This window comes from Lissotriton helveticus, chromosome 9 (genome assembly GCF_964261635.1).
Source record: "Lissotriton helveticus chromosome 9, aLisHel1.1, whole genome shotgun sequence".
Classification (NCBI taxonomy): domain Eukaryota; kingdom Metazoa; phylum Chordata; class Amphibia; order Caudata; family Salamandridae; genus Lissotriton; species Lissotriton helveticus.
The window spans coordinates 686,414,084-686,427,465 of record NC_136070.1 but is presented as its reverse complement, the minus strand read 5'-3'; the positions used below and the strand labels follow the sequence as shown (position 1 = coordinate 686,427,465).

At 41.7% G+C, this 13,382-nt stretch overlaps 1 protein-coding gene across 1 annotated transcript in view; it reads left to right on the top strand.

Moving 5' to 3' along the window:
• TM7SF2 (transmembrane 7 superfamily member 2) overlaps window positions 1–13,382 on the top strand; it is a 100,376-nt gene that overhangs the window by 72,000 nt on the left and 14,994 nt on the right. Inside the window, exons 6-8 of the mRNA XM_078660775.1 lie at window positions 8,263–8,366; window positions 9,860–9,979; window positions 12,718–12,886. Of these exons, the coding sequence (XP_078516901.1) occupies window positions 8,263–8,366; window positions 9,860–9,979; window positions 12,718–12,886 (393 nt within the window). The remainder of the gene's footprint in view (window positions 1–8,262; window positions 8,367–9,859; window positions 9,980–12,717; window positions 12,887–13,382) is intronic.

Below are 13,382 nucleotides of genomic sequence, written 5' to 3'. Positions count from 1 at the left end.
AAATTGCCCATCTGTTACACCAAGATCCAGGCACCTGGACATGGTCCGGTTGGTTCTGGAATATAATTTCCGCATGGGGATGGAAAGTCCTGTCCTTTCTAGGTATTGCAGTAGCGATCATATTCAGCTGCTGCCTCTGTATACAATGTGGCCCTGCGATTTGCAGCATGTGTGCTACCTCTTGTATTCCTAGTCCTAAGCCCCGTTCTAAATCCCGTTCCAAGACAATTCGAGACGAGCAAATGGTACTGTATGAAATGATAGATGGTATCATGAATATTGATGTTTCCTGATGGAAACGTAGTGACAAGGAGGGAATGTGGAAAAGTAAATTTTGCCATGTTCTGTGTCCCTACGCTTCATCCATCATATGTTATGTGTGCATGACCAATATGCATATGTTATTCCCCATGTCTGATTAATGACGCAATTACAGTTGTGTCCACCTCTGGTATGTCAGTTTCCAGTCCTCGTGAATACTACGAATATCAGGCCTATGTAAAGTTACGTTGTCACGTTTCTCAGTGTGCACGTTATTTCATTATAAAGTCCCCGTTTCTAGGCCTCAACAGGGCCCGGACCACAGATTCAGCTCCTGTCTCCTGAAAGCCTCGCTAAGGAGCGATACAGCCCCCACCTGTATCCTCGACCCTTCACTTACTTCCTGCCTCGCAGTGCCCGGTGCAGCCCGGCTCTGCCTCTGAGTCTGCCAAGAGTATGTTATGATTCCAGCTATCAGTTCAGTCCTTCTTCTCTGCATTCCTAAGCTACTGAACTGCATCAATAGTTTCCGTCATTGTCTAGCCTATTCGGCTCCACGTTAGAGAAATACTGTATTAATGGTCATTTAATATTCTTCATCACGCACTACATGTAGAATAATGCATGGTCCAGTCTTAGAATCAAGTTAGCTTTTCCCCTCATGACTTCTAGTTTATATCAACATGTTCCCTAAACATCAGATACCAGATAGGGTTCAGGCACATGTCGCTCTGACCCTCCAGACTCTAGTCTCTGCTCCTAGCACAGAGTTCGTAGCCCCCAGCTTCTCCTAGTAACACGTCATTGCCAGTTTTCGCGCACCACCAGGTTAGAGGTCCCGGCTCCTTAGGTAGCCCCCTCCTATGTTTCCGCCCATTCATGACATATTCTGTTACGTTTGCATCACATGTCTATGTATACTCCCAGTTACACCTACTTTTACTGTTATCTCTCGCGACTGCTACGCGTCACGCCTTCTGCTCCACCCACTGCTACGCCTACTGCAATGTAATGCTATGTGTTTGCGCTATGTATATAAGTCGATGTATTGTTATTAAAAGTTAGCGCGCTCATCCCAGATCAAGCCCCGGCAGCTGCTGGGCCCCAGTTGTCCTGCTGGGTCATTCTATGCAGGTTGTCCTGATCCTGTCCTTATGCTGTAATAAACCTGCAGAAACTCCTACTACCTCGAATCTTGACTCTTATTTTATTGAGCTATCTGTTATTCATTCATTCATTAAAAAATAGATCCGGTATTATTTATTTATATACCACAGAACTATCAGTGGTGCCGCATCAAAGACTGCGCCTCACGCCCAGTCTTTTAACGCAGAACCATGGAGAAATTCAGCATCCAGATCCGCAACAGCTCAACCTGGCGATCTGGCTCCTGAAGTCCTAGAGTTTGGATACCTTAACCTACCTCCAGAATGCATGGACATCATCAAGGAGGCAAGGAAGCCAACTACCAGAGCATGCTATGCTGCGAAATGGAAGCGTTTTGTCATTTACTGTACTGCCAATGACATCAACCCGCTAGATGCATCTATCCCTGACATCATTTGCTATCTGTTGCATCTTTACAAGTGCAATCTAGCGTACACTTCCATTCGGATACATCTATCCGCCATAGCGGCTTACCTTCAGAACAGGCAGCACCTCTCTGTCTTCAGAGTGCCTGCCATTAAAGCCTTTCTTGAAGGCCTGAAACGAGTCATTCCCCCAAGAACACCACCAGCTCCGGTGTGGAACCTCAATGTGGTCCTCACCAGACTGATGGGACCACCTTTTGAGCCACTGCACTCGTGTGAACTCCAGTTCCTAACGTGGAAAGTGGCTTTCCTAATAGCTATTACGTCGCTGAGGCGTGTTAGTGAGCTACAAGCGCTCACAATCCAAGAGCCATTCATTCAGATTCATCCAAATAGGGTAGTGCTACGCACTAACCCCAAATTCCTTCCGAAGGTGGTGTCACAGTTTCATCTCAACCAAACTATTGACTTGCCAGCATTCTTTCAAAACCCACAAACGGTGGCAGAAAGAATGCTCCATACCTTAGATGTACGGAGGGCGTTGATGTACTACATAGACAGGACACAACCCTTTAGAAAGACAAAACAACTCTTTGTTGCCTTCGCACCACAACACAAAGGCAACCCTATTTCCAAAGCAGGAATAGCCAGGTGGATTGTTAAGTGCATCCAGATATGTTATCAAAAGGCCAAGCGCACTTTAACGATTCCCCCAAGGGCGCACTCCACACGCAAATTGGGGGCATCCATGGCTTTCCTAGGGAACATTCCTTTAGAGGATATTTGCAGAGCAGCCACGTGGGTTACACCACATACCTTTACAAAACACTACTGTGTTGATGTACATTCCAAGCAGCAAGCTGCTGTAGGACAGGCTGTTCTCAAAACACTTTTTCAGGTTTCTGCAGCTGGCACAGGCAACCGCCGCTGATGGAGGGACTGCTATGTATTCTATGCTAAGATATGAATTTAGCAGCCCACATGCCTCGAACTGAATATGCTACTTACCAGTATGCATCTGTTCTTGGCATGTAGGGCTGCTAACATTCATATCGCCCGCCCTCCTCCCCGGTGCCTGTCGCAGCTGCAGATATACTATTGTATTTATTCATTAGCATGGACATCCTTTACACTTTTCACTCCATCTTCTGCCACAATGGCGAAAAACAATCTGGGGATGGAGCCGATGCCCATGCGCACTGTAGTCCAGGGGAGGAGCCACCCATCTCAGGATACTTCGAAGACTCTTCCAGGACAACAATGTGCGATCATCCGGACCCAACACTAGGCGGCGATCTAATGCTAAGATATGAATGTTAGCAGCCCTACATGCCAAGAACAGATGCATACTGGTAAGTAGCATATTCATTACTCATGTTGACCATGTCGCACTGAGTTTGTATAATGAATACAGATGTATAATAATGCAATGATGGAAAGATAGAACTCAATAAAAAGAAAACTTTGAAGTAAGTTTACTGCATTTACCCGAATGCAATTGGGGTGAACTGAGCTGGGGTGAGAGGCAGTGTGATCCCGGCCCCCCTTGTTTTTAAAAAGCTCCCATGAGCCAACGAGCTGTTGAGCTCACTTGGAACGCACCTTTATGCTTGGGAGTGGTACTGTAACCTGTGGAGACTTGGCTGGCATTTCAGCAACCCCAGATGACTTTTCTCTTTGAATTAACTGTACTGCATTTACCAGAATGAAATGTGGGTGAACTGTGTTGAGATGAGAGGCAGTGTGCTTCCTAACCCCTTTTGAAGTATTATTTATACTGATCTCCATAAGAAGCATTTTCCAAGCCTTGTAGGACCACAATGACATGAATAGAACAAGCATATGCAATGCAGTCAGTCTCGCATTTCTGTAAGTTAGAGCTGTTGGCGTTGTAATTGAGAGTTTTTGACTTTTGTTTTGTGGTTTGTAAGCATATAACATTGCTGGGCAAGCTAAACAAGAAAGACTCTAAAATGTACACAGTAAATAGGCTAATGTGCCTAAAACGTAGAAAGAATTAATAAAAAGAAACTGAGAAACAGCAACAGGTTTTTCACAGATCTGAATTAGTTCATCTTTAACCTTATTCAGAGATGGACAAATGCCGATATCCGATGTAGTATATGGTTCTCCAGGAGGAATTAGTGTGGAGATGTCTCCCAATGCCAGAATCCGGAAAGAAATATGTTCAGTTTCAGCTATAAGAAAAACATGAATGAGGTTATACAATGAGATTATCAAACATCACATTGCCAGCGGGCCGCTGGTTATGTTAAAGCTGGTAGAACTCTCACCCAGTGTCATATATACTATGTTTCTGATATAATGCACAGTTTGCAGATGATCACATTTGAGCCCACAAATGCTGGAAGCACATACGATTATGGCCAGAACCAGAACCCAATGAACTCAGAAAAATGAAGCATGCATAACATCCGGCTACAAAAATTTACTTAAATGAAGCGCCACAAGATGAACTAGGGCCCAGATAAACTAGTGCAGCAAGATATTTAAACATAAAAGGGAGACCGGCTCACCTGAATGGCATTTAGTACAAAAATAACTTCGGGCGGGCTGCAAAACGCCATTTCAAAATTGACAGAAAATCAGGAGCTGAACCAAACATCGGAAAAATGGCTCACAATAGAACCTTTAATAAACAATAAAAGTACATGTGTGAAAAATAAAAAATATATAGAAGGGAGCAGACTCCATAATTGCTCAACGTAATGAGAAGAAACCCGTATGTACTCGTGTAGAAGATGTAATGGAATCACCAGGTTTAAAAACGAAATGCCGTGGCACGAGCAACTCAGGAACTCACAGCAATGTGAGGGCAGCTCTGCTCCAAATATGAGTGATATGCCACGGCATCCACCTTATAAGACCCTGTGGGGGCCGGCCTGATAATTAAAGGACCTGCGAAGCAAGACATAACACGTGCCAATAATAGATAGAACCACTTTAACGACTCAAAGTGGCCACCTAATTAAAAGCAAAGGTGGCCAGAAATAATTAATTGCAATGCACCCGGCTACTCCTGGCTCATCATAAGAGTAATAAATAAACTAACCAGAATAATCACGGAGTAACTAAATCTCCTTATATGCAAGGGGATAACACAAAACGAATAAAGTGAGGTGCCAGGTTCATCAAACATACTCACTCTATTTGTATATGGAAAGTAGCCGTAGGATGATATCCCATCGGGGCACGTGATCTCTGTGCAAAGGACGTGATGCTGGGTTTGTCATCTGAATGCCACAATAAGAGTGGCCCACAACGACCGCCATCTTCAAAGGCCAAATATTGCTAAATAGGATGCACCTTGCTACTCTTAACTCATTTTAAGCAGTGTAAATAAAAAACATAAAAAAGTGCATAAAAACCGTTAAAAAGTGCATAAAAATGCAGCACCTTTGAAGAAAACATAGGGAGACTGCAACATGGATCCCCAGAGTGACAGAATGTGGTGCAGCAGTGAGAGTTGCTGACTCAAGACCTGGAGATCCTTGTTCAAGCCTCAACGTTGGCTGAACATCCAGTGAATCTGGGCAAATTACTTAATCTTCCCCCTGGGCGCACAAAAATATACTAATTTAAAATAATGTAAAAAAGCAATGTTGGAGGGGTGGTGGGGGTGGCCAAACAGTGCTGTGGGGGTGGACGGCTGACTGCACAGGGATATTAAGTGGGCAGGCAAATGAAGCTGCTCAAGTAAAGTAAACTGAGCATGTCCTGCAACAGCAGGCAGAAGAGTCATTTAAGAAAATAGTGCTCACAGACTAACTAAAACATCCCGAGTAACAACACATGTAACGGGGCAGTCCTCCTGGGAGGGTACAACAGGAGAAAATGAGGTTTTAACAGGAGCCAATTGAAGAGATGAACGAAAAATGGGCGGAGCTTAAAGTCCATACCTGAATACAGCAGAGACCGCTCAAGCGGTGCCCAGGCGAGACTTAAAAAAGTGCTACAAGTGGCACAGAGGCCGTCAAATAACATGCATACATTCAAGTTGGGTTGTGACAGAATATTAGCGTCGGGTCCTAAAAAGGAAACTGATTTTAGTTGATTTCGGTGACATGATACATTAACTGAGCAGTAGATCTAATGGGGTAGTAATACATCAATAAAAGATGATGAAAAATGCTATGAAATCTAAAGCAGACACCTATTTTTACATGCTGATAATGTTTTTGTACCACCGAAGACTAAATGTGTCTTTAAGCAAGGCACCCATGCAAGTGTGCCTTACTCCCCCTCCAATGATAATAAGAAGGATGTAAGGGATCCCATCACGTGATGAGATACGAGTATAGTCCAATAAGGATGCTGCCTATTGTTATGTATCGAGGGATAGATAGACTTGCAGGTAGAGGTAAGTGTAAAAGTGTACATGGAGAGGTAGGAGTCAAGGTAGATGTATTATATTGTAATTGCATTTATATAGTGCTTACGACCCTTGATGAGTTGAAATCCTTTATACCAGAAAGCCCATCGCTCTGGAACCCAAGGTTAATGTTTAATCCAGTGGTTATTTATTGTTGGTTAGCAGGATTAGTTCTGTGCTCTCAATGGAAAAGTAGTCAAATCCTTTAGTCATTGATGTTGATCATACCAAAATTGTCCTGTTCTTTTGTGAGTTTTCCCATAAAGATAAGGTAGTTTCTTTCCCGGGAAATTTAAAGTCTTGTGAATTCCACTTACTTCTGGTGATCTCTTCCTCTTTGAATTTCCTTTCCAGTGGAGAATCTTTTCTTTTAATTGTTCAACAAACGAGGTATTTCTTAAAAATAATTGCGTGGTTCCTCTCTCACCAGTGGAGTTTTTCTCCCTCTGTGGTTGTTTAGCTCACGCTGCTCATCGTCGCCATGTGATGTAAATGAAGATAAAAGGCTGGTAATCAAGTATATGGCATTTATTATGCACCACAGAGAATAACTGGTGATCCCATCAGAGAGCAGGGAGCTAACTGACAAGGCAGAACAGGATAGAGAATGACATCAGGGAAATGGAATGTCAGGCTTAAAGGGATACAGCAAAACATAAGTATAGAAAATACAACAAAAACATTGTTCGTTCATTCCAGTTTCACTGCAGTAAATTTAATTGACAGGTTTAGATGTGATCATTGGTGGGGAATATGTGAGTTCATACAAATGATAGATGGAATCAAGAAACAGACAACAGGAAATGATTTATTGTTAGATTACAGTGTATGGTTTAAAAAAAAGAGAGGTTCTGATCTATGAAATGAGGTGTGGCATGTTGGAGAAATACAATAATAGAGATTAAGGCAAACATGCATGTGACTTATAGTAGGTTGTACTCCAAGAAAGAAAGCATGACGAGGATTGAGAGGGACTTTAGAAAGGAAACGAGGACAGACAAGATTCAGACATTTTAAATCAGGGTCAATTTTAAAGTAAAGTTTTGGGACTATAGAGGAGTCTTTTTGAGAAAACATGCAACCTGAAGATGCAACAATGTAGAGAGAAATGCAAGCCCCTGGACCAGATGACCCAAAGGTCTCTTAAGTGATAGGACTGTGTTTGCCCCAGTCATGAAGCCACCTCTGGTTAGGTGTTGAGGCATTGATAGGTTTAGAAGTAAGTAAACGGATGGGGGTACAGGTAGATGCAGGTGTAGGTGGGCATATGGAGTGGTGGGTCTTAGGGGAGAGGTACCAGTCAAAGGAGGTGCAGTTGTAAAGAGAGAGAGGTAAAAGCAGGCAAAGACGCACATATAGAGATAAGTATGAAGGATAAGTACCTATAGTGTTCAGTTAACGTTAGAGTTAAGATATATTTTTGTCATTATCGTATTCTTTATTGTTTGTTGTTTTGATTTGCAACTTAATATAAAATGGGGTCTAGAAGCCAAAATTCTGGCACAGAAGCTGCACTTACGCAAAGGTAAAGTGGTACCTCCGTTACCAAGCAGACAAGAGAAAATAAATCTAGCTTATGGAAAAGAACGTCTGTTGTGGTATATAGAGAAATTCAACCCACATTGTCTGGATAGCCATCAACTAATCTGTACCACTTTACCTTTGCGTAAGTGCAGCTTGTGTGCCACAATTTTGGCTTCTAGACCCCAGGTTCCTTGTGTTGTTTATAAATGAGTATTAGGGGATGTGAACCTAGGCTGGTTTTTAAAATTTTCCTTTTGACCCTCTCCTACCTGGTTTGTTATAATACTTAATATAAAATGACAAGATTTATGATAATGACTTTTTTATTTTGTATTCATTATTATATCACTTCAATGAAGCAATCTTTATTTTCACACAAATCTGACTACACATTGACAGTTATTCTGCAGATAAGCTATGTCTGTACAGAGCCTGAACTATGATACCAACTGACGATGCTTGATTTGGTTATGGCCTAATAGGGCTACAAAGGTAGAAAACATTTATTCTGTAGTCCATAATGATTAATTACGCTTCTTTTTGACCTGACAGGTAACCCCGTGTATGACTTCTTCATCGGGCATGAGCTGAACCCACGGCTGGGAAAATTTGACCTCAAGTATTTCTGTGAGCTGCGCCCTGGTCTTATTGGCTGGGTAGGTGATAGAGGGTATTTGGTATGGAGTCCATCTCCACTGACCATAGAAAACAGAACGTGAGTCACCACTATGCTATAAGAATTCCCTTAAAAATGGTGGCTTTTACACACTTTGGCAAGAAAGCTGAAGCATGGCCTATCCATTGGTGGTACCAAGACATTACCCCTTTCTAAAAATGTTATTTTGAGTCTACTTGCGCTCCCTCAGCTTCACCCTCTTGTCCACCGGTCCCAGTGCTCCACTTGTTTCATCTGAATGAGTAGCAAGAATTTTCAGGCATGTTTTGCAAATTTGTTACCACTATTTTTATCAGCCCATACAGACGTCCATGTGAGAGTTTCAGGCTTTAGTAAATGCCAAGGCTGACTGTCCTGCCAATTTATTTCTTGGGCCAGAAGCCCAACTTTTCATGGGGTTGGGGGAGGGGAGCTGAAGGGCATGAGGCAGGGATGACAGTATGGTTTTGAGTTAATTAATCCCTCACTTCAATTGCCGCATTCTCTTCCTCACTCCTTTTACTCCACTGGAGATCCTGCTGATTGACTGGAATGCCACTAGAAGGGTGATTTAGGGATTACAGCTCTTTGCATATCTTAGCATTACATTTATTTTTTTACCACATTCGCAATTAATTCTGAAAAACAGCAGTAGGGCAAAGAAAAGACCATGAATTAAAAGCAGTATTAACCGCAGGCTGGTTCTGGCTAAATGATTACCCCCTGTTCATGGAGTTGTTAGAGTTCATATTTTTGTGTTGGAAATTGTTTATTTAATAGTCTGGTGTTGAGTCAAAAGTGGTGCAGTACATAAGCTTCTGAGAGTGCATAGGACTCTTCAAGTTGGATGTGAGAATGAGGATTAAACAAAAAATGCTACTTGAAGTTGTTTGTTTTGCATTTTAAAAACACTGCAGTCAGATGATTATATGCTGTGGTCTTTCCCAAGAAAATGAATGAGCAAGGCAACTAAAATCAGGTTTCAGATGAGAGCTATGTGCTTCATGTACGTGACAAAGCACTGTTCATTGGTTTTTCCAGGTTAAATGTTGTAGTGTTGCATAATGTAGAATTTCTGAAAGTGAGCTCTAAATCTGGCACCTCAATGTAGCCCTTCTCCCGGCTTCAAGTTGATGGCCGCAGACTGGATCTTAGAAGCCAAGTGCCCACAGCCAACACAATTGCGTTCTTTTGGGCAATAACTGCAAAGGAGTAAATGACTCAATGTTACATAGAGTTTGCACTTGATATTACATTTTTTCATGCCACCATCCAGAAAACTGCAAACTTGTAACATAACCCCTGGGGTGACCCAAAATAGCAGGGTCGAGGCTGACAACAGCAGTATAGGATGCATGGTGTATACACAAAATTAAGACCTCTGTTTCCCCAGCTTAGTGTTCACTAAAAAGGTCTATTTAAAAAAGGAAAGGATTTTCACAAAAGTAGGTGATATGCTTGTGACATGTCTTCTTCAATCTATTACCTCCTCAGGCCCTGATAAACCTGGCCATGCATATGAAGGAAATGGAGCTGAGGGGCGTACCATCGCTCGCTATGATGTTAGTTAACGCCTTCCAACTCCTATATATTGTGGACGCTCTCTGGAATGAGGTAAGTTATCTTCTCAGTGTGCAGCCATTCTTAGATGAGGCTGTCTTACTATGGTCACCCTTTTGTGGTGGTGGTGATTCCTCAAGCCCATATTGGCATTGCTTCAGAAGCATTCGGTCTACCAAAGGTCATTCTATGACTTTGGCCTGTGGCGACAAGGCCCTCTAGTTGCAGTCTGGAGGCTATCGGGTGCATTAAACCATCAAATCATTCTGTTCACTGACTCATAAACAGTTTTTTATAATGATGCTATTGCTGTTGTGGCTAAGAATGGATAGTGCCTTTATTCATCAACCCGTGCCTTGTTCTATGTGCAGTTTCCCTACATGGCTGAGTGTTACTTTCTTGTATTACTTCTCAACCTGTCTTGTAGATAGCTAAATTTGCTGATGGTAGTTTACTAGTTGATACAATTTACCCAAGTGCCATTGCTATCTTCTCCAGTTTGTGTGTTCTAACCTCTTCCTCACTCTAAGTCATTTCCCAGTGTTCTCAATCTTCCCCCTGCCTCCACTGTTTTTATTTCCCTTCTGTGCTAACTGTATTTTTATTCAATTCATTTCATTTTTATGCATTTGTATAGCGCAACAGTGATCCCTGAGGCTATACAAATGCTGGTAGTACAACTTGATTCTCAAAGAACATTTATACTGAACTTTGATTACAGTATAACAATGTTTAGAGTGGTCTTAAGATGGGAGATTTTTTTATATGTTTTATCTGTACTGCTAACTGGTTCCAGATCATGGCAATGTATATCGAAACGGCTCTACCACCAGCACGTGTAATACAGATTCTTGGATTTCTTACGAGAATTGTAGAGTTTTAGCTAAGCAGGTGAAGTGGGAGATATTTTCAAAATTTTTAATGTAAAAAGATTGGTTTTCATTGCATAAAGCTCTGTGTGCCATGAATAAACTCATGTCCCAAACTCATTTACTTACTTGGAGACAATGTAAGCTGACTGGATGATCGGAAACAGATTCCTTACTCCAGAGTGACATGACTGGTCACGCTGCCAATTTCTGCTCATCTAAAATTCAAATGCATTGAAATAAATGTGCAATTGCTCATTGCTGTATTCTGCGGTCAAACTCTGAACACATTTGGAGCCCGTACAGTAATAATCTGTTTTAAAATGACAAATTATCTCAATAATACAGCCATAGAGTGTGCTGCATTATACCTAATAACTTGCCTTTTCTTGCAAGATAATTTAGTCATCCCAGCTACATAGCGTTGTCCTCCATTGCTTCAGAATTCCAATGAAATCCAGAAAAGTGGGTAACCTCAATGATGTAAACGTCAGGAAGTTATTCATGTATTAAAATACTCTCAGAGGACCCTTCAACACAATTTAGTAACTATTTGATTTTTTGAACCAAACAAACTACAGTCACTGTGAATACTTTTCTGTGGGTTTCATCTTTCAGAATACATAAACAATATATAGTACAAAGATTCTTCCAACCCCATAAAATGTTTTCAAAAAAATAATGTTTTTAGCCCACGAAAGCAGTGCATTTGATGGCAGTATGGTGAAAGAGGGGAACGCCATCCATGAACTATTCTAATGCTACTTAATATAGTCATTTAGACATTTCCTCAGTGCCTTTCATTTTTCCAGTAAGCAGGTCACACGCACAGGGAGATACTCTGAATTGTTCCCATTCGTGCTTCTCTAGGATGTAGGTTTTTTCAACAATTAACATTTTAAGAGTAAAGTCTATTGGCTGGGGTTCCGTGTAAGCACATATGGCAGATAGTGAAGCATTAGGAGGCCTATTCGAATCGGCGTTGACCGGTTAGGAGAAGGGAGTGCCGGTATCAAATCATACTGTTATGTTATGTTGTGCAGCGCAGCAAGTTAGCCGACAGCAACTGGAAATGATATAAGTGAACGCTTTGAATAACTTGTAAAATTCCTTAGCACTGTATTTGGTAAACCGAGACAAGGGATTTAGGTGAAGACAAGTGCTGTGATGCATGACACAACACTGGATTGTTTTATGATTTGATCAATGCAGCTAAAAGCAAAAACTGGTATTGATTTTGGTTTGGGTATTGTAGATAGTGTCCCCCATATAAAGGACCAGAGAGGTCCGAAATGCATTGGGGTATCAGGAAAACGGAGAAATTTGACAAATTGTCATGAAAAATTGATTATTATGGATATAATTGAAAAATGAACTTGTTGTATTAGAATGAATACATTGTGGTTGTTTACCAAGAAATGAAATACAAGAAGGAGTAGGAAATCAATAAAACCCTATAGATTTCTACATTGATTTTTACATTGGTTTATAGTTGAGTTGAGCAACTTTTGGGGCGTGCCTATAGCCAGTGAACCTTGGGACACTGCTCATCAGATGCCCGGTGGAGCTGTCCTATGCAGCTGTAGAGGAGTGTTGGCCTGGTTCACCCCCTCGGCCGACACCTACCCAGCCAGACATGTGACTTTGTTTTCCTCGTCGCCCTGTTGTGTTTCCTTCCCTCCCCTGCATCTCATGTTTTTGTTTTCTCCAATGTCTTTACTTGAAGCCTGTAACTTGATGTAATTATGTAAGCATTTTAACACCTTTTTAATATTAAGGTTAGTCCCATATAAATGATAACAAATATAAGAATGCATGTAAAGGTTTGCATTCCACAACTACATACAGATTAGCCATATCAAGAATTTACCTCAAACTCCATAAAAGGTGGAATATATAATAGCATTTCTCCTTCCTCCACAGGAGGCCATCCTAACCACGATGGATATTGTCAATGACGGATTTGGCTTCATGCTAGCCTTTGGGGACCTCACATGGGTGCCTTTCACATACAGCTTGCAGGCCTACTTTCTGGTCAACCATCCATGTGAATTGTCAACTGCTGCAGCTATCGGGATCATCTGTCTCAACGGTAAATGGCACTCTGCATCTCAAGTAAAATAATAGGCACTTTTCTTTTCGAAGGACCATCTATTGGGAAAATATTTGAAAAAGATCTGACAAGCTTTCTCTTCCAACAGGAAGTGACAATTGGGTCCAGAAGCGAATTTACCACATTTTTATGAACAAGAATTTGTAATGGATAGTTCTAATCGCAGATTCCTCACCTTGTGAATTTCCCCAAATGCCAGACTGAATCTGGAAAACTCAGAAGCAGTGCTCCTAAGCGCCTGTTGGTGGTGCAATGCGACTCAGTGTTAACACCGTTCCGGCGTCTGTTAATTTCTTTCCTCGCCTTCAGACATAGATCCGGAGCTCTGCTTCTTTTTATCTTCACTCAGTGAAGAGATTTTCTTCCAAACTTTTTCCAGTGTGCAAGGGATGTCACCCCCTAAAATGGCCGGGCTAAAACCTTGTAGGGACTTTCACAAGTAGATGTCTGTGACAGATACCCATGGGGTGTGCCT